The 22,189-nt window shown below is 40.6% G+C and overlaps 1 protein-coding gene across 1 annotated transcript; it reads left to right on the top strand.

Moving 5' to 3' along the window:
- The first annotated feature begins 15,250 nt into the window (after window positions 1-15,250).
- Window positions 15,251-19,698, top strand: IL21 (interleukin 21). The gene is made up of 5 exons (XM_066185091.1): window positions 15,251-15,444; window positions 15,573-15,608; window positions 18,943-19,080; window positions 19,503-19,583; window positions 19,684-19,698. Exons 1-5 carry the CDS (start codon window positions 15,310-15,312, stop codon window positions 19,696-19,698), a joined length of 405 nt encoding a protein of 134 aa, XP_066041188.1. The 5' UTR covers window positions 15,251-15,309.
- Window positions 19,699-22,189: the final 2,491 nt, after the last annotated feature.

The following is a 22,189-nucleotide window of genomic DNA, read 5'->3' on the forward strand; positions in this document are numbered from 1 at the left end:
GTACCACCAGATGCAGGCAACAATCCTGCTTGACAAGCCTTGAAGAGGCTGCAGAAACAGTCACAGCCGTTGCCCAGGTGAATGGAACTGCAAGGTCAGATCCAGCTTGAGGGGACTGAAAACCAGCCCCAGCATCCAGCTGGGGTAGCTCTGGCAGCCTGTGGCACCAGGCACTACTCCTGCACTGAAGGAATGCATGATGGGCATCACTGTCCCCCAGGTTTGATGTTTTCTTTTCACCCCTTTGCTGTAATTTAACTAGAGATGATATTACCAGTGTGCCCAATTGTACTCAACCTCACAAAGGTCTTGCCCTGATGACACTGAGGTTCCACAGCTTGTGTGTCACATAAAAACGCACTGCCTCACACTGGCTTTAAGTGTGTTGCATTTTGACTGTACTCACTGTTATGTTTTATTATAGATTTACTTTTACTTACTTAAATTTTCTGTAGTCTGAAATATGCTTCAAATACTTCATGAAAGAAGCAAAAATAACCTTCTAATAATTTACCAACAAAGTCATCTCCCAAAATGAATCAGTAAAACCTCCAAGCCATTTTCAAGTAAAATGATACCACACTGCCAGAATGACAAGCACAGAATTGCCTCACAGATGATAAACCAGAAATGAATTTGAGAAACCTCCTGTAGACTTTCTACTGTGAATCATCCTTTTTTAAAATTAATTTTAGCTGGAGTTTGAAGATAGGGTGATTCATCCCATTCTGAAATTGTTTTCTGTTTCAATACAATACAACTTTGTTTTCTGCAACATCTTTTGAACAATATTGGGAGAGCAGAATAAGAATCAAATCAATCCCAGCAGTAGAGAAAAACAAGTCTGGGGACAGAAGGAGGCATTTTCCATCTGAAATTTAGGAAGAAGTGAAGCAGCAATGAGGCAGAGTTTTACTAAAAAGCCACTCTCAAGGCAAACACAATCTGTTTAAAACAAAACTAAGGTTTCAGAAGGCAGAAAGAGAAATGGTCAGTATTAGGTGAAAAAGAGGAAATTAGGAGACACGGGCTTTACAAACAGCGAGGCCCTGGGAGCTGTTCCTTCACCATTAGGGGAGCACTGGGCTTCTGATTTGGACAGGCCATTGCAAGAAATAAGCAGGGTAAGTCAGGTTTGGGAGTGCATCTCTTGCCCAAAATGAGGATGTCTGCCTTTAAGACTTCTAGCAAGGAAGCTAAAACGAACCCACAAGTTTTCTTGCTCAGACAGCCTGATTGACTGTGGGTAGCCACTAGCTGTGACTAATTCCACAGAGGTTCTTACCGATGCCAAGACTATGCAGGTCCTGCATCTTCCAGCAGGATGTATGTGGTTGGCACTGAAAGCACTCACTCAGGTACCTGTTACCTGTACATTTAGAAGGAAAATATTGCTTGTACATTTAGTTCTCAGAGCCTTGGGTAAACTAATGTATTTGGTGAAGTCATCCCAGGAAAACTGTTTGCCAGCCTTTACCGTAAAAGAACTGTCCTTAGCTCCTGGCTGCCCTCACAGACAGTTCTGCAGCATATAAACAACAACAACATCAGTGAGGAACAAGGCACTAAACAGGCCAAGATTTCAGGTTATTTACTTCCCTCCTAGGTAATGGTCTATCAAAATATTAACCACCGCACCCTAGTTTCAAAACACCAATGTGCAGTGCTAAGGTGGGGTAACCCAAGGGCATTCCCTCCCTACTGTTTTCTTAACAAAATATTATTCTTGGTCTTTATTCAGGCAAGAGCAGTTGGGCACAAAAACAATATCTACTAGACCCACCTCAAAGAAAATCTTGATTGCTGCCCACATAAAGCATCAAATATTTTTGCGTAAGACACAAAAAGGGCGTTTCAGAACCAGTGAGATGCACGACGGTGAATGCAGCTACTGAAATAGTCCTGCTGCTGCCTCTCCTGTGCCTGGATACTCAAGCCTCTCCCCTGGCTTACCTGGAGGGGAGAAGACTGGACTGCAGAAGGGTTTGGGTGACACCTGGCCTGGTATGGATCCCCGTGAGGGAAGCTCTGCCATGCACCTTGAAGTTCTCAAGGGTCAGGGATTAAGGCCAGCTTCCATGTGTGTCATCTCTTTTCATTTCTAAGAGGCTACTGAGCTTTATCCTGCACTGCTGTATGCTCTATAAAGCAGGAAAGAAACAAAAAGGAAGACATATTTTTTTAAAAAAAGAAGTAAAATATTTTAAATTTAGATTTGTAAAGCAAATAAAGTGCTTTGATATACACAAGGCTGTTTGTCATGGAAGCACTATCCAAAAGGAAGCACATTCATTCTCTTGTGCAAGCAAAGTTAGAGAATGCAACCTCCTGGTGATTTCTCTTAGCTCTGAAGTAAATCCACCAAACCCTTCCCCTGAGCCTCACATCTCCCTAAATCTCAGCCTTGGCAAGGAAGGACTATGCATGTATTTTGTAAAATCTTTTGTAAAAAGACAGCATGCGTTTTGAATTGAAAGCCCTCAAGGCATTTAATAATTTAGAAATAATATGACAATAATTTAGAAATAATACGACAATTTGTCTTTTGAGTTACGTCCTGCCGTATCCTCTTGATGAAATGAGGGCTGTACGCCTTCACAATTTTCCATTTAGACAGAATTCCACCAGTTTAATCAAAGTGAAACATTAGGTACTGTTATGGTCCTTATACCTTCAGATTTCCTTACTGATAACCCACATACTATCCGTTAACCCATTGCATCATTCACAAGAATAAACAACCTGGGCTCTGCATACAGGAAGCTGAACAAAAAGGAAATAGACAATATTAGTTTTCATGTACATATTTTCACCTCTGCAGAGATAAGACTGACATATTTTCACAGATCAAGGTGGTCCTTCAGATGTGCCTGCTAAGTTCCCTATGGATACAAAAAAGCATTTCCTGTTTTAAAAGTTTGAGCCTTTTTCATTTAAACAATCATTACCTCACTCCCACTAAAGGATGGAAGTGATGGTCCATAAGGGCAGCAAAAGTCAGATTTATTTCCCATTCACTGCTGTCATCTAGACTGCAATATTAAGGGTTAGGCGCTCATGTAATGCTAAAGATCAGCACCTCATGTGTTCAAACATGTACACAATGAAAGGGGCAATGGAGAATATACCCATTTACTTGGGGACACAGACTAAAAAATCCAGATTTTTTTACTCAATAGGGTAAGCAAGTCTTCCCTTAATTTCAGTAAAGTGTTTAATACTCTGCTCTGCAGAGGTGGAAGCCCTTCCAGAGTCTTAGCATAGCTCCTCACTTCAGGCACAGAACCACATATCCCCCTCTTTCGAGGTACGCAGATGGGAGAAGGACTCAGTGAACTCCTTCCCAATGGAAGATGCAAGCAATTCTTCATGAGCAACAAATTAACAATGAGAAATTGTGGACTTTGTCCCTGCCAGAAAAGAGTGAATGTGATTGAGTACAACCAGAGGATCCATAATCAAACCAGTTTTATCACTGTAGGTGTCCCAGTTCGAGCAAGGATGGAGTTCCCTTTCTTCACAGCAGTGCCACTGGGGCTGTTGTTTGGATTTGTGATTAAAATACACTCACAAACACACCAGTGCTTTGTCTCTGGCTGAACAATTCTTGCACAGCACCAAGGCTCTCTCCAGAAAGCAATTTGTTGCACACTTCATTTTGTGTATTAAAGACTACTTTTTCAGTCTCTCCAATAAACCTTTAGTGGGTTTGAATCATGTTATTTGGTTCCTAAGGTATTTCAGGGGCTGCTTATGAAATGTGTCACTGATTTTTACTGAAATTATTGCAACAAAATATTGTAACTGATAGGTTTGTTCTGAAGTTCTTTTAAAGATTATCTTTCAATTAATCAATACAAGCAGAAGATCATTGTTTGGGGCATCTTGGTGGATGTAGGAGAATTCCTTGAAATGTAGTGGACAGCAGGCTAAACAGGGAGCCAGTGCAGCTCCTGGGAAGGTCAGGAACAGAAGTGCTGTCCCTAGGGGTGCTTGTATGCTGAGCACTGCTCCATACCACATCCAGCCCCAGACCGTGCTGTGCAGGACCTGCCTTTCCAAAGCCCTCTGTGTGCATGCACTCATTTGACCTCAAGCCCATAGAAATAATTAACTTCTCTCCTCTCGTGTTCCCAAAAGTGAAGGTCCTCTGTGCAGCAGATATTTTTTCCTCTGCTTTCCATGCCCCCTTCAGGAAATAAGCACTGGTACTTTGAACACCTCCCCCTTTTCCGATAAAACAGTTTTCCTTAGCTCTAAGATACTTGTCGCTCAGGATGCTAGGTGGAAACACTGTGCTCTGCAAACAAGCCCACAAGAAAGAGACAATGAAATATTGCCTCTCCACAGCACTGGACAGGAGATAATTTTTAAAGCTGCTTCGGCATTGTTTTTTCACCATAGCTCTGATGTAATTCGGGAACATAGAGAAAAGAGGTGGCAAGAAAGTGAAGCAGCTGAACTCACAGGTCTGGGGAATTTTCACCTCCTGTCTCTCAGCAGAATATCTGTATTATTATTTGCTGGGGATAAGCATACTTAGAGCAGCTGACACTATTCACAAGTCCACTAGAGAGCAGCTATGCCTCACACACAGTGAGGTTCTGTTTTAATTCATTTCTCTGACATTTATTGCACTTCACTCAAATGACTAATCAGCCCTGGAAAGCTTTCTCAGTACTAGACTGAGAGGCAACAGAGGTGTGGACTGAGCTGCTCTGATTCATACACGGGTATGTGAATGCTCAGCCCCTGCTCTGAGCTGCTCTCGTTTGTGCACTGTGTCATTCTTGAAGAAATCTTAGCTCATAGGAGAAGAAAAGTGAAGCAACACCCTGGAGGTGCAAGTTCCATTGAATCCCTTCAGTAAGGAACATACAAATTTCTTGGAAGAAGTCCAGGGCAAGAGGAAGCCAAAAGGACTGTCGTTCCAGGTAGTGGACAAAATAGGAACAGAAAAATAGCTAAATAAGGCTCTTTTACTCCATTTTCACTAGGTGCAATAAAGTGCTGTGTAGGTCTAAAGACTAAGAAGACACAGCAGTCCACAGCAAGCCATATTAGGCCACTTTCCACTAACTTATGGAAGATTTTAAGTAACACTGAAGAATGATTTACACTAATGAGAAGACAATGTATTGTATGAAATACAGTTTTATACAGAGAAGACAATTTAATGTACAAAATACCGGCTTCTCCTGACCATCCCCTCAGCCTTAATAAAAACATTGAAGTTTTCTTTCTTTAAACATCAAGGAGCAGCATAAATATAAAGATAGTTTGAATTCCAGAAGTTTCACTACTTATCTTTTTGTCAGAGATAAAAGAAACTATACTATCTGTCCATCAGCTGGCAAATCCACATTCCCTAGCCTGGTAAGTTAATTAAATTGTCCTGGCCCTGTTAGAAGCAGACAAAAATTATTAAGGCAGAAGTCCTTTTACCTTCAATCTACATTATCCCTGCCCCTTATGACTGCCTTGAAGTGCCTGGGTATTTCTACTTTGGCACACTGGCTTACTGACCTTCCTTCTTTATATCAGACCACTTCACTCTCTTGCATCAAGTAGGAAGGACAAGAACCAACTTCAGGTTTTTTATGCCAAAGGTCTGGTTTCACTTGTGTCCTTTTTCATTGTCCTCCACTTTCTGGAATAGTGGTTACTCACTGCATATAACCCTGGCACTGTTTGTCACCTGTGAAAAAACAAAAATTTTTCAGAGCATTTATACTGAATCATAAAGATCTAAGAAAGCACAGAGAATGACTGTAAATGTTAGACTGATCACCTAACAAGGGAGAGCATCTGATTTTTTTAATTTGACAGAAACCATATGAAGTGGCATAAAATACACTGCAACTATTGAGATGATCAAGGAAAAAAAAGCTCACTGCAGGTTAGATATTCTGCTTTAAACAATGAAGAAAGGTTTCTTTCCCAGCTTTTAAAACTATTTCAAATAAAATTTCATAATTAAATATAATTAATGGAAAATTGAAATGATCATATGAAAGTACCAGCACGGAACATTTTAATATTTCTAGTTATTTATGAGCTTTGACATTAATTGGCCAAACTTAATAAAATCAATCAGGATATGATGAACAGAGCTAAGTGGGAAAGTCTGTGCACTGAACTAGGTCTAGCAATAAAGGAGAGAACAATGCAGCTCAGACAATGAGTAAGGAGAGCTTCTATGGCACATGATTATATCAGAGGGTAGAGTGTTTCATCTCTGCTCAGTTCAAAGGCAATTTAAAGTGAATGGTGACATTTCTCTCAGTGTGGCCAAATCAGTCGTGGAGAGGGCAATGGCAAGGAAAGGAGACAAGAAAAAATCTGCAGGGCCTGTTGCTTCTCTGCCATACTCTGCCTTTTTCACAGCACCTTTGAAAACAGAGCTCTTAAACCTTTCCCTGCAGATGTGCCACAAACGGTGTTTGAAAGCGCATCGGCCCCCTTTGATGTCCGCGTATTGTTTTGGAAATTATCTCTGTCTCCTTCTTTCCTCAGGCCGTTTCTGAGATTCTAGTGAGTTTTCCTGTACTCAGGTTTAATGTTTCCACTTCCTTTCACGTTTTTGCCCTTTGTGCAGCAGAATCAAGTTGCAAGTATTTTGCAACCTTTGGAGTGCCATCAGCATCTCTTCTGACTTTCCAGCTGTGCCCTCAACATAGGGGCTCATGTCTGCAGAAGGGGAGATTTAAGAGACACAGCTATCCTGGGAGGCTTAGCTACCAAGCAGAAGAGGCCTTGACAGGGTATTTCCATGCGTTGGATAACAAAGTAGTTATGTAATCCTTATGATAAATCAGAAGAGGAGGATCCAGAAATGGAAAGTGAGCTATATGGGAAGGAATGATGAATCCTATGATATTGCTTCTGGGTAACATCTGGATGCTTCAAAAGAAAGCTAACCCTTGGTTGTCTGCCTATCTGCATCTCTTGCAGTGATAATGGGAAAAATGTGATTTTCAAAAGCTACCATTGTTCTGGGCTAGGATCTTCCGTGTCTCCTTGTATGCCTTTTGGTTTCCCATGAGTTAGTTCAGAGAAACAGCACTGTCCTGCTCAAGGAATGGGCATCAATTGTGAAGTCTGCAAGAAGCTCATAAATAACAGGCAAGAAAAGTGTCCTTGTCCAGAAGAGTATTTTTGGAGACCAGTTTTACTATTTTCTTGTATATTCATCTACAGATGCAGTCATCATATTTACTGTCTCAGGTTTCTGAAAAGAAAACACAAGCAGGACAAGACACCTCAATTTTCCAGTCAAAGGTACAATGTCAAAGTAACAATTTTCATTTATTTTTTTTTCCTTGAAAAGGAGCAACTCTCCTGAATGTACCAATGAGATAGTAATGAGGAATTAAAATCTATGGTCTTCTATTGATGGTTTGATCTGGAAATTACTGAAATTTTTAAAGATGAATCTTGCAGTCATTCCTCTGAAATAGCTAAGTGGGTGATCACACTTTCAAATCTTTATTCACACAGAAGTCTTTGACTAATGTCTTCAGACAGAGTGTGGTACTCCCACAAACACACTGAGTAGTTCTTTTCACACAAATAGTAATTTCATTTACATTTCAGCAAGAAACTTTGTTTTATTAACTTGAATGTTATTTTTCTTCTCCTTTGTTTTCTATCCAGAGGTCTTTGCTCGTTTTTCATTCATTTCCATGGGTTCACTTAGAGGGCATGGTGTACATGCTTCTGGGAATTTGCCTGGCAGAGGCATAACTGTTGTTGGTGAAAACTCAAGGTTTGGGCAGTCACTACAGCCACTGCTGCCCACAGCGAAGGGAATAGGATTTGCCCATATTAGAGGCTCAAGTGTCCTGTATTGCTACAGCTCAGCTTTCTGGGGAGTTACAGTATGGGAGACACTCATCAGGGCATAAGGGAGGAGAGTGAGGGGAGGAATGAAGGCTCATAGAGGTGGGTCCATGGCTCTCCTGGCTCCAGTTAAGTGATATTTCTGTGATCCTGAGAATCAAGTCACTGAATGCAGGATGGAACTCAACTGCAGAAGGAAAAACACACAACTGATCAACTATTCAATCACATTTTGCTGTGACTGCTACTGTTTCTGCTGCAGCTCCCTCTCTGTCCTGCTTTTAGATTCTTTCATCTTGGATTTTATAAATTTGTTTATTTAGACCACCTTTTCAGACTACAAATACTGTTGGTTACCTTAAATGGTACTGGTACCATTCATAGTATATAAATAATATATTCTAAATTATCTTACTTAGCTGTTTGGGGTTTTTAAAATCAAATTTACAGGTGGAAGATTTTTATTTTATAATGCCTCTGTCACTTCCCACAGTTACTTCCTTTATTTGTCTCCACACTTGAGAAAATGCTTTCCTCTCACATCTGGCTCTCTGTATTTAATTTAAAATTTCCTTCCTAGACCTTAATCATAATGAAGAATATCTTGATTTGTCTCGCTTTTTGAGGTCAAAACATGCTCACAGTGCATCTTAAAACATTTCCATTACCGTTTCCACTGAATGCAAGGAAAATATGTTGACTTCATTAAAAAAAAAAAGAATACAATTGAACCAGAGATAATTTTCATAAATTAGATGTACAGATTTCACAGCTCAGAAACAAGGATGTCGAATGTGTCCAGCCTATACAGCCTCCTACACAGAAACCACAAGGTTTCAACGACAAGTCAGTGAAACCATAGCATTCAGCTTTTTATCCAAGACAAGCTCTACCCAAGAGGTGCTGCTGCCTTGGTGTGCTGACTGCTCATACAATAGTTTTTCCAAGGTTCGCTTAAGGTGCTGACCTGTGAAGAGAAATGAAACTCATTATGCAAACAACTGTGCTATATAGCTTCTCAAATCTGTATGTGTGTGCACATAACAGATGAATGTGCAGGCACAGGGCACACACATCCCTGCTAAAGATACATCTACTTACAGATGAAGACAGAGACATCTGGGAAAAAAGGTCATAAAGAAAAATTGTTTTTACGAAGTTACTAGCTTATCTCTTTAGGATAGCACAAACTAGTCACCTCAGCATTCTTCAACCTCCTGTAAACAATTAAGCAGCAGATCTATTTATGAAGTTAAAAGTCATAAGTAAGTGCATTTCATTACCAGAGCAATTAAGTGTATGAAAAACAAAATAGTATTTCCATTTAAGAGAATTCTAGACTAGTGTAGCTACTTCTGCATCAGGGGTTTTACTGATAAAACTGCCTGAAAAGTTAACAACAAATCCTGTCTGAACAATACCATCATACCTTCAAGAGTCTTAAGTGTAGACAGGGGTGCAGAGTTAAGATTCTCCTAAACACCCTTCCATAAAATGATTCTGCCAGAATCATGAAATGCTGTCTGCACTGGCACCAAATTGCTGTTCCTGGAACGATGCTGCTGAGTGGGAGCCACTGGCCCCCTCAGCCTCACATGCTAAGAAGGCACTTGCTGCACAGAAGATCACAGCTGTGTTCAATAGTAAAGCCAGCAGAAGGGGAGTTTTGGACTTCTGGCAACCCATTTCTATTTGCAAATTTGTCAGGTGTGCTAAGGAGAAAATGGGGTTGACAGTGAAATGATTGCAATCAAAACAAAGCTAAACAAACAAACTCTCAACGCCTTTGCAAGAGGGATTTCACTGCGATGACCCAAGGCCCTTTAACAGAGGCTCCTTAGATTGCGACAAACTGTGACACAGAGTAGCAGTGACCTGAAGCAGAAATTTCTTTAAATGGCTTTGCTGCTGAAGAAAGCGCCTACATTCCTACACCCCGAGAACTGCAGAGGTGGCTTCTGCCTCAGCTTCCCTTCAGCTACGCAGTGTAACACCAAAGCCTCTCCTCTGCTGCAGGAGCTGAAGTACAGCACATCTGGTGGCCGATCCAGTGGTCTGCAGCACACAAAGCGGTGGTGCTCAGGGCAAGCTGAGGACTTGGTGTGCAAGCAAGGACTTGGAGTCACTCCAACGGGAGGTAGACTGCATTCTCCAGTGCACTGTCACACTGCTCCTCCGTCACCACTACTTCTTGCTGTGCCAGAGGTGCCCCAGCACCGTGAGATGTGACACTGTCCCTGAGAAGACACAAAAGAAAGGGCAGAACAATGTGACTGAATTCATAGGATTTGGAATCAACACTATCATTAAAAATAATTCTATTAGAAACTGAAGTATAAACAGTAAACACATATACGTAGATGAAGGAGGCTACAACCTGTTTGTACAGAACACGAAGTATTTTGGTAGTACCTGAAAACCAGAAAGCAGAACTAGTCAGAAATAAGTGGTATTCAGTCATCTGCTTCTACCAATAATACCCATAATAAAAAGGAGAAAAATGCATTTTATGTTGAAGGTAACTTTATGTAGAAACTATTAATAAGGCCAAATCAGAGCAGATCTGCTGGAGGAGGGAAAAGGGGCCACAGCCCCTCAGTGGCTGTGCCCTGTGTTTAGCTTTAGACTGTGTAAGAGAGGAACAACCGCACTGCTGTGGAGATCCCACAGCAGCTCAGCAGCCTCACTAAACCTGGGGAGTGACTTCCAAAAGAATCTGTAACATCATACCTTTAGTTCTGTTATCAAAACTCAAACAGTAGTGTCATGCTGATCACCATGCAAGGCATGTCAGGATACAGGAGTTCCAGCTGCCAGTGGAATGGCACCTGTGCCCCAGACACATCTATCTTGAGCCTGTAATGGTTTGGAGGTTATTTGTTTTATGCTACTAATATTGCAATACAGAAGTGACTCTATTCCAGCTTCGGTTCATTAACAATAGTAAATGAACAAAGGAAGCATTTGGCATTCTGCCGTTTTGCATTCTCCATTCACTGTCCAACATCTTTGAGTATCTCTTCTGATTTTTCTTCCACAATGTTTGGGATGAACACGACACATACTGTTGCGTTTCAGCACTACCACATCCCTGCTTTTCACACTGTAGGCCTCTTAGTGGAATCACTGGGAAATGTGTTGGGAATGTTGGGAAACAGACAACACTTCTGTGGTAGAAAGGTTGTGCTCTGTGGGCCATCCTTCTCAAGGAGACCTGCAGGCCTGCCATGCATCAGATCCCTGAGCAGCAGAAGTCCTGGCTGCCATGCAGAGCAGGAGCAATGACTTGGCCCAACCTCTCCCCATTTTGGTGGCTTTCAGCTGAATAACTCCTTTCTGCCCACAAATTTTTAAGAGAACTGTGGTAGCCAAACATCCTGTCAGCTGCTGCCTCGTCTTCTGAACGTGGCTGTCCTCTGACAGTGGGGAAAGATTATGAGCACTACTGTAAAGAAGAATGAAGCTCTCTATGAAAGCTGGAACACAGCTCAGGCACAGCTCTAAGCTCTTACAGAGATCAAACTGTTCAGGCCTTAGGCAGAAGTTTTAGCTGAGTTGTGAAAGGAACTGCATGATATGGCTAACTGCAGTGGCAGAAGATGCCACTCAGTCACCCTGTGAAGCTTCTTCCATCCTACATGCAGCGAAAGGTGTGACCCAGGGGGTGGGAGGCTGCTCCCAGCACTAAAGGAGACTTAAAAGGATGTGGTCACAAGAGGACAGTTCTGAATATCTGGCTCTGTGCAGGGTGGGTCTAAGCTTGTCTCAGGCTCTAGTGTTGACAGGATGTTTCCTCAGTACAGTTTGTCATTAGTAGTTAGTAAGGACACAAACACACCAAACTGTGTGCCTAAAAAGCATTACTGGCTTGACCTAGGAGCAGGATGGGAAAAAAATTGGCTACAAGGTAGACCTGGAGGAACATTATGGAGAATGTAAATGGCTTTACATTGTTGCCTGTTAATATTTTAGTGTCTGTGTATCCACATTCAGAGTTATATTTACTCCGATTCTTATGTCAAATACAAGAATAGATTTTTTCCTAGGTTAGGTTTCCTCTTTACAAAGCAAAGTTAAAAGACCAAAGAATTAGACCAAAGCTTCTAACAGGAAAATAAGATTGCAAGGGGGTAGAACTGACTTGCAAAGCTGTCAAAACTGTTTTGAAGACTAGTTTTTCTGTTTTACAGGAATCTTCTTCCTAGTCTCCCATTTTCCAGCATAACTCTCTCCCCTTGTCTCCTACAATCCCCCCAAGTCACATATAGTACATATGTGAAATGTCACAAACCTGTTATAAAAATTCTTTGAAAGCAGCCCTGTACATTGCAGACTTTTTTGGCTGAACCATAGCAATGACTAAGCCATGGGAAAAGCCTCCATTCAGCTCTCCTGTAAAGGAAAATGTGGGTGGGGAAACCAGGCTTTCGGGGTCGAAGTCAGCTCTTGGGTGGCGCCCGTGGCAAAGAGGAAAGAGGACCCGGCCCGGCGGGGTAGGGCCGGGAGGTTTCACACATTTCCACTTTCCAGCCATCCCTGTGGGGCCAGGCCGGCGACAGTGTGAGAGAGGTTGTCATTGTTTGACTCAGCATGTTCCTAAGCCACAAGAGAACAGTGACGCATATAAAAAACTTGCTGCTCGCTCTTATCAGATAAGAGGGATATCAAGGAGTTTTCTCCACTGCCTAGACAATAGAGGAAGTCCTCCTTTGTCCTTGCATTTCACTTTCTCTGTCAGCATGGCTTCCTTGATGCAATTCTTGTGGCCTTACAGCCTCTAACACAAAACAGAAGACTACACAGCAGCTTTAGAGACCTGGTATGCAAACACAAGTCATCACACTGTCAGATGCCCATTGTTTAACTTCCCATTTACTCCACCAGCTCTAAAACTGATCTCAGATGTAACTGGTTTCATTTGGAGCTGCTCAGACAGAGCCATCTCATCTCCCATGATTTTGGTGGAGATCTGTCTCTGCCCCTTCAAGCCTGGTGCTTCTGAAAACACATGGAGAGTTACCCTGTGCATTAACTGAAGTTTTTAAGTAGTTCTGAAGTTGTCTGGACCAGCAAAAGCCTTCAGTGATTTCTTTGCATGAAATGCTGCCAACTATCACATGATGTCACAGCTAATAGAGTCCTGTTACACATCCAAGTGGAAAGTTCCCAACCTATTAACCAAATAAAGATGTATAAATGGCTAACAGTGCTACCACGACCACCTACTGTAGCTGGGCTCAGAGAAACTTTCCAAAAGAATCCACAATTGAAATACTGACAATAAGAAGTAAAAGCAAACATTATCACTAGCCTGTTTCTTTACTATGAACACTTCCAATAGTAAATCAAAAAGTGGATTGAGGATAAATGAACGTTCATCCACGTTACCAGTCAACAACCTACAGAAAAGTTATGGCAAAAAGGAGCAAGTCCCCTCTTTGTGTAAAGAATATCACTATTGGAAATAATCTCTCCATGCTCTCACAGCCTCAGGGAGGTGTTGGACAACAGACAAAAAAAAAAAAAATCCGCAATGCTTCACAGGAATGGGATGGAGGGAGAGAGCATAAAAAGTAGTATTGGTCACCATGTGGTTTCTCAAACCAAAGATGCTGCTGATTTCCTTTAATGAACCCTAGCCATACGTTAACAGACATTTCAAATAAAACCTACTGAGATCCTCCACACTTACTTTAAGATGTGTCCGCAGGGGAGGAAAAAAAGTCATCACACTGCCTTTTCTTCAAGAAATCAATTTTCAGATTATGTGGTAGAAGAAAGTTTGTTTTTTTTCTCTTACTTGTTTCAGTTCTCATTTTTCAGAATTTCTGTTCTACTGGGTGTTAGTAGCTACCCCTTTCACCAGGAGAGATTCTGTGTGTGCATGCATGAGACTGAGTGCAGTTATGTGTATTTAACACTACACCTATAAAAGTTATTCCTTTAGGCTATTCATTTGCTGAATGGGGAAAAAATTACTTAAGCACATAAACAGCATAGAGTAAATAATCATTTGTACACAGAAAAGAAACATGCTCGAGTACGTCAGATAGAGCTCCCACCAGCTTAAACACTCATTTTTAAATGAACAGTGACCAAGTGACCCAGCCTGACAGCCCAGATTCACCCACCAGGCAGATTTATACAGGTGCATTTTATACAATGCCAGCATATTACACAGGTTACCAGACATCCAACTGCAGTCCAGACTCTGTGTAGATTTTGCAAAGCATTCCAAAGCCATCTGGAATCTTCAGATTTTCAGAGAAAAAGATTTGACAGACACATGACCATCTTTTTATTTATCACAAGTGTAGGTGCCCAAGTGACCTTAACTGCCCTCTACTAATTCCACATGTAGGAAACCTTCAATGGTATTGACAGTAATTAAATAATGATAATATAAAAAAGTAATTTAAAGCTGTTTTCCCCCTCTTTGTGATGAAATATCAAGATCAGTGATTTTAAAATCAACTGATTCCTAGAGCTGGAAGTCCAGTAAGTCCCTAGTGTCTGCACAGACTTTTGTTTGGACTTCATACATTCTTCTATATACCCAAGGAAATTCTCAGCTGCTGAAGCATGCAACTGAACGTGTTTAGGTGCCACAAGCATTGGATCGGTGCCACAGGCAAGAGTGTCCCTTGGGCCTGACTCAATAAGATTTAGTCCCTGCTCTTCCAGTACTGCTCCCCTCTTGGTAATGGGCATGCTCCAGGGATTCATCTCTCCCAGGACACGGAATGTCCCTGCAACCTTCACTCCCAGTGGACATGTCCTTCACAATGTTGTCAATGTATCTGCTACTGGTTCCAAGCAAATATAAAGCAAACCTCAGCTGGTTTAAATGCTTAAGATGAGCTTTTACTCACAGCTCTAACTGAATCCAAGCTGAGAATGAAAAAGCCACAGTTCATAGATGTCAGGAGGAAACAGCTAACAAACACTCCTTGGTGCCATAAAGTAAGATAAATACATTTAAATTTTGAAAGAAGTCCTGTCATATTTCTCCAGAACAATACAAGAGCTGCAGATGGACTGAAGAGATTCACTGCTGTATGACACAGAAAAGAAATGCAGAATCTTTGTTTACCTAGGCCCGTGGTTTCCAAGTACCAACTTTTTAGTACGTTCATTTCTTGACTCAAAGTGAAAATGGGAATTCACCCTTTTCTCTTTTTTTCCTGCCCAATGTGCAGATGGGGCACATTTTCTTTCACTCCATCAATCCCTGCCCCCCCACGCACAAGCTCGCGTACATGCACCTAGCCAGTGGAAAAGAAAAAAGGGTTACTCATTAATCCATTCTACAAAGCTTTCCAAATTGAAATGGGTGGGTTCTCCATCTCCAGCAGGGAGCAATATATAGGTAGGTGCAGAGCTTACCTGAGCACAGCTTAAACTGGAGTGTTACACTTGGACAGCACAACTTTGCTCCGGGCACATTTTAAAATATTACTCATCAGGATGAAGAGGATGGTTATTTTCTGCATGTTTTTCTTCTGCTCCACAATGGTGCTGACTGCAGCTTCACCCAGAACAGTAAAATACAGACAGATTCACCAGAAAATTTTACAGTTAGAAACTATGGTGAAAGATAAGGTAAGTGATGGTATTTGTCATAATATTGAAATTACTTTCAAGCCTTATGTATTGCTTAGTACATATCTTGTGAGGGACATCACTTTCAAATGTTAAAACTTTTCTAATTTAGATTTGTTTTATTTTAGGATGCTGAATTGCTGCATACACCAGAAAACCCTATGGTGAGACTGCTTTAACATTTTTTTCATAATTACATAATTTTTATTTTGTACTGGTTTGTTCCATTGACAAATGGAAGACGTCTTCTTCACATCTCTGTCCCACTACTCTTAATGTAAGCTAGACTGAATAAGAAAATACTTTCAAAAAGTTCCTTTTTCTGGATATTTAATGGCAGAAGTGTTTCTATTTTGGCATCACAATTACTGTTTTGCTTTTGTATGTGTATCATAACCCACCAACAGATCCAGAGTTGCACATAGACCATTTGATTGAGAAATAGGGCAAGGAGTAAGGATTCATACAAGACCCAGACGAGAAGCAGTGCTTTTGGGAATGCAGGTATTTGGAGTGGAAGTGCCTCCAGCTGCCACGAGCTCCAGCATGGCTGAGCTGCCCCTCTTGTCTCCCACTGCAGCCAAATGGCAATAGTGGCACTGCAAGGCAGTGCCACTGAGTGCCTCCTCTCATGTGCAGTCACTCTGCTCTCTCTGAGACTGTTTGTGCAGGGGTTGTGCTACCAACGGGAAGACAAAACTACACCTGCAAATCTTCTCTTCAGTTTATAACTAGTTAAAAATACAAGAGGAGCTCTCTGTGAATCCTTTTAAAATGCAGATACTAATTTATACATTATTTACTGCTGATATTTTGCATCTTCCAAGTTTAAGATCTTCTTATATACAGTGAGTCACCAAGTCTGTGCACTCTCAAAAGTAGTAGAAGGCAGGATGTACCATGAATTTAAATGCTAATCATAGTAAAATTATGTCTTAAAAACTTAGAGGGTAAATGCATCCTACTTTGACAATCCCTCAACATGCAATGGAGGTCTAGAGCAACCAGTGGCTATCTAATATTATATTTGTGTTATCAGCTGTCTTAAATTTTTGAGCCCTATTTTGTAGCACAAACAATTTTGATTGACATATGCATTACTATGATCCAAAAGCTGTAGGCATTCTTAAAACTTTATCTACTCAGATTCTAAGCTCCCTTGCAAAGTAGCTACAAGAAGAAAGGAAAAAAAAAAAAAAACTCACCTAGTTTCACAGGTTAGCCTCCTCCTAGACTTTACAGCTGGGCACATGTTTAACTTGCCAAAAGATATACAGAAGCATGACCAAACCAGATACATTCCTTTGAATTGCTAGAAACAACTGCAGTGCACAAATTCATTGTCGGGCTCTTTTCCACTAAAACTCTTTCTAACTTGTGGTGTCAAAGTGAAAAGCAGGAGATTATTAGCTGTCATTTTACTCCAGTGTTTGCCACTGCCTCTGAAACGAAGCAAATACAACTCATGACTAATTGCCTAATGAGGTTGTTGGGGTTTTTTTCTTAAAAAAAGTCATGCTCACCTCAGGAAGGAAAACGACAGTTCACTTGCAGCTTAGGGCTTTACTATCTGATTCTGGGAGGTCCTAAATGCCTCCTCTGAGTACTAGAGAAGACAGAGAATTCACATATTTAGAAGGTATTAAGTTGATACGGGTTCAGCTTCTGATGAAAAACATGTAAAAAACATTAGTGTACTAATAGTAATTACCACCAGCAACCAAATCAACAAGCTTTTCATCCTACAGGGTGACTAAAATATTTATCAGTGTGCCAAAGCAGCACTCAGGGTGATTAGGTGCCATCACAGCCTAGTAAAACTCAATTTAATAAAAAGTCACTCACATAACTGCATTTCAAATACCAAAGTATTTGAAATTTTTTATTTTAACCTGCTCATGCCAGATTTGCATTTGGTCTCGAATATTACATGAAAAAACTACTTATTATAACATTTAGAATTGGGTGGTTTATCCCTATCTGTTTTGGCTTCCTTGAGGTTCCTTTGTGTGGACTGTTAGCCCCAATTCACTCCCACACAATTTCCTTCTACCCTCAACAATCAGGTATCATTTCCTTTGAATAAAGAGAGGGTAGAGGACATCAATTCAAGGGAAAACAGGTTGAGGCTGAAAAAGCAGTGTTAAGGCTGAGGTGATTCCAGTCTGGAGGGCAAATGAGTTCTCTTGCTGGTGAGTGGCACTGCAGCTGAACTGGCACGATGCTCATGGGCCCCGGATCTGTATCTCAGCCTGCTGATCGCTAATTCCGGAAGCGAGGGCTCTACGGGCTCATCTGTAAAGCTAGTTTGAGTCAGATGCAGAGTACTGCTGCCAACTGCCTCTGACACAAATATTTTATACGTTTCTAGCCCCCCTCAGACATTTCCAGTGGGCTGTGCTCCTTCGTGCCTCATCCCCAAAGTGCTCGGCCCATGACAACACGCTGGGCCCCACAATCCTTGCGGTGCCCCGATTGCTGGCTGCCTCAGCTCTAAGTGACAGCTCAGCAAAACAGAAAAGGCAGCACAGATGAGAAATGCTGGTTTCTCAGCTCAGCACGGATGAGACCAAAAACGTTTTCAGTTTCAGCTGGAAAATTGATCTCTTTAAAAGACGAGCAGTGTTTTTTTCCAGTAAGCAAGACTGGTTTTACGGTAAGGATGCTTGAAACAAACATAAACGTGCACCTTCTAAGGAAAATAAAATGTTTTATCTGAACAACCAAGAATGTTGCTAGTAAATTTGCTATAAGCAACATCCATGAAGGCTGCCTTGCCTTTGTCCAAGGAGCAAACTGCAGTGACATCTCATAAGGCAGACAAGACTCAGCTTGGGTAGCAGCTGGTATGCAAAACAAGGAGGATGGGTTTGGAGCCTTTCTAATATGTGTGATCAGCAGCTTCCTCCTTCAGAAAACAGAAAGCAACTTATATCGGCTTCAGTAAACATTACTTTTCTTTCTCTGTTGACTTTTAGGTTAGTTTTGGGGGTAGTTTCTGTATCATTTCTGATGCTATCATATAAGAACATTGCAATAGTATTTGAAAACATGCAGTTCTATGTCAACTCTAATTATTAACTAGGCATTATTAGAAAGGGTACAAAAATCAGGAAGAAAAAAGAATATTCCCACATGTGGCATTGAGAGATATTTGTAATTTTTAAAAAATAAAATGCTTTTTCTTTAGTAGGTGAAAACCTACTACACATGATTGATCTACTCTCCAGGACTGTTTTCTTTCAAATGCTCTCATGATTAATAGCCACGTGGAATTCATTTTGTTAGGAAATACTTAAATAATTAGGCAGGAACAGCCTAAGTAAAGCCTCAGTATCACCTGCATATCTAAAACTAATTAAAAAAAAAAAAAGGTACAGTTGAATATTCTCAGTTAATATCCTGGATACTTTCTTCTGCATATGGCCCACAACCTAACGTGCAGGAAAAAGTGCTGCAACATTTGCTTTAAAACAGTTCCTTCTTCTCCTGCCTTAGGGGGGATGTCTGTACACAGCTGTGACATGCTTCAAGAATGGCATGCAGAAATTACAACCAGCGCGCAGCCAAGAAAATGCGAAGTTCACCAAAGCCATTAGAATCGTGAAGAAATTCACCTACAGTGACCCTGGACAGGTAGGATTTCCTCACAGTGCCCAGAACTGTGATCATTGCTCCTTATTTTCTGCAGCAGATGCCCCCTGCAATGATGGAATTTTAGAAAGCAGATCTGTTAGAATCTGCCTTTCATTACTTTGGAAATTCAAATGTTCAATTTTTGCACTTTTGGGAGAAGCATTCCCTGTGACCCTAAAAAGTCACATACACGTACTTGGCCACCACACAATGTGCTGGCAGGACATGAATCACTGCAAAAAATGTGAAGGAAAGGTGTCATTACTAAATTCCTTCCCTTTTGAAAGAGCTTGGGTCAAAGATTTTCCAGCTAGAAAAGGCAATGATCACAACCCTATTGGTTTTTCAGTGAGAAAGTCTGAGGTTTGATTTAGGACTGTGATACGCTGTTTAGAAGTGCCATGATGCTCTTTATCTTCCAGCACTGTGAGTCTACATGTGATTCTTATGAGAAGAAAACCCCCAAAGAATTTTTGAAGGGCTTTGCAAATCTAATGCAAATGGTAAGCAGAGTTCATTCCTCCTGGGTGCTTTTTAACATTTTGCAAACCACTGCAGACATCCTTATTTTACATCCTTACTAACAATGTGTTGTTTTTACAGCTATTCAAGAACTAATCTAGGACACCACAGCTGAAGGCTACTGAAAATCTACTTTTTAAAGCAGACACTATGTTATATTTAAGATGTGAAAAATGTAAATACTTTCCAGTGCTATTATGATGTGTTCTCTGTGTGGCAAGTGAAAGCTTCTCTCAAAATATTAAGGAGCCTTATTTGGATGGGTATTTGTAAGATAGATGCTATTTTGTCAGTGATTCTAGCCCCACCTTACAGGGAAAATTAAATTCTAATTTCACAAAAATAGGCTCCTGTAAGGGACTTAACTGACCCTCTACTGCTGAACTAGAAATACATGAGATGGTTACTTCTATATTTTTGCTTTGATCTTAACTGAATCCCATGCAGAGATTTCTGCAACTTTTTAAAGAAAAATTAACAGAAAAATTATCAGGGGCTTTGAAACCTCAAGGGAATCTGCTTCGACTGATCATTATTTACAATAATACCACACACAGCGCTTTATTTATAAGTTCTTTGACTGCATCTTAGTTAACTATGGAAAAATATCCTGCATTTAACTGCCTTCTCAATACTGGAAAAACATTTACAAATCATCCTGTAGGGTTGTGATTAACATCTCGTAGCTAATGGCACATTTGTCATGGGATCCTGTAGGGAGGATTCTGGGGTAAATCCTGTTTCAGAAAATGGAATTTCATCTACACTGCTCCAGCTTAACATGATAGATACAGCAAAGGCGTGACAGGCTGGTACAACCAGCCACTGCAAAACATCCAATGAATACAGTAATTGATGATTAGTCAGAGTGAAACAGCTCTAATGCATATTGCTCTTTCTCAGAGGACAGCATTTACTCTCATATTCATGTACCATTAACACTATTCATCCTCTCTCCTCCTGATTAAGTTTTCTATTTGCTATTTTTTTCTTTAAAAATCTGTCAAGTTTTTTGCTATGTGGAAACCTTCCTGAACAGCTCCTGAATCCTAAACATTTCTGTGGAACTATGGCCAGAGGTACCATTGAAAATTTTTAAAATGAAAGTGAGTATCACTGCACTTAAAACTAGTTTTGGCAGCTTAATTATATACCACCATATTCTGCTTGCAAGGATTCTGAACCTCTGGGTTCTTCCATCTGAGCAGTAACCACTAATCTACTGCAAACAGATATTAGCCCCACACGAGGAAACCGATCTTGAAAAAGGGCATAAAGCCTTTCAGTAAAAATTAACCTTTCATCTAATTTTCTCTTTACTTAGTAGAAATGTGGTAGAGAGAGGAAACTGGAAAACTGCATCTAGTGTTAGGATGGAAAATGACAAGCTCAATTACCTCCAAAAATAATGAGGTAGTATTAAAAATATTTCCATTCCTACCGATGTCGTTGGCCTAAAGGAAAACTAATACAAAAAGCTTTGCTGCCTCCACATTTTCACTGTCCTGAAACGTTAACCTCCTCAAAAACATATCAGAAAGAGGAAGGAAGATCCTCAGGGCACAACAAACCAAGTGGACTCTCCTTGTTTCTGGTAATGGTCATTTTGATTTAGAATGCCTTTTTCTTTTCCATTTTTTTTTCCTGTTTCAAAACCTGCTTTTCCTCTGTGTAATGTTCTATCTCATACCCCAGTGTTTCCACATTACTGCATCAGAATCAACATTCTAAAAAAGAACTACCACTCATACGTAAGTAATCAAAGTACTGAGTTTAAATCATGTTCCTTCTGCACCTTCTATCCCCGTTTCTCTGACTCACCTACCCATGAAGTCCCTTCATCACCAATCGGTGAGCATTATGCAACTGTAACAGATTTTGAAGTCCAAAAAATTCCATTTCAGATTTGGAAAAAAGCAACAGGAAAAACATTGAAGTATGTCCTGCAGTTGCAGCATACCTGCTGATGTTTCTACATTTGTATTTTTATGGAGGAGTTTTAATTGAATGCCTTTATCATGAATTAATTAAGATTTTTATGTGAGTCCTAGAAGGACAACCAATAAACCAGCACTTCTCGTGCAGCTCCATGGAATATTTGCATGTGCAGGGTTTTGGAGAAAGAGCTTTATTTTTGTACAAAGAATACAGTATGGATTTCTTTATCTGTAAATGTCTTTTCCAGTAACTTGCTAAGTGCATTGAAATCACTGTTCTAAAAGAGCCTGTTAAAACCCTTGTTGTGCAGATGAAATGGGATTAGCATGTCCTGACAAACACACCATTGTGTATTACATATTTATTAGCAACCATTACAAAGCATTGAGAAGCAACTTTTGTACCTGGGATGGACAATGTACGAATGAAAAATAATTCCCTACAGGAACGTCATAAGCTAACTAGGTACTCCTGCCTACACTGCAGCAATGCCTGGGTTTTGTCCAAGAGGCAGCGTGTAATGTAGTAAATAATGCACCTATTTCTGTTTGGTGACTTGCTTCACTGTTTTTAACTATGGATTTTATCACACCAAACATAGTGCTACAGCTTATTTTTTCTCGTTTTAAACACAATATAGTTTTTTATT

Source organism: Chamaea fasciata, unplaced genomic scaffold (assembly GCF_029207755.1).
Source record: "Chamaea fasciata isolate MVZ Bird 193981 ecotype frontalis unplaced genomic scaffold, bChaFas1.0.hap1 SCAF_6, whole genome shotgun sequence".
Taxonomy (NCBI): Eukaryota; Metazoa; Chordata; class Aves; order Passeriformes; family Sylviidae; genus Chamaea; species Chamaea fasciata.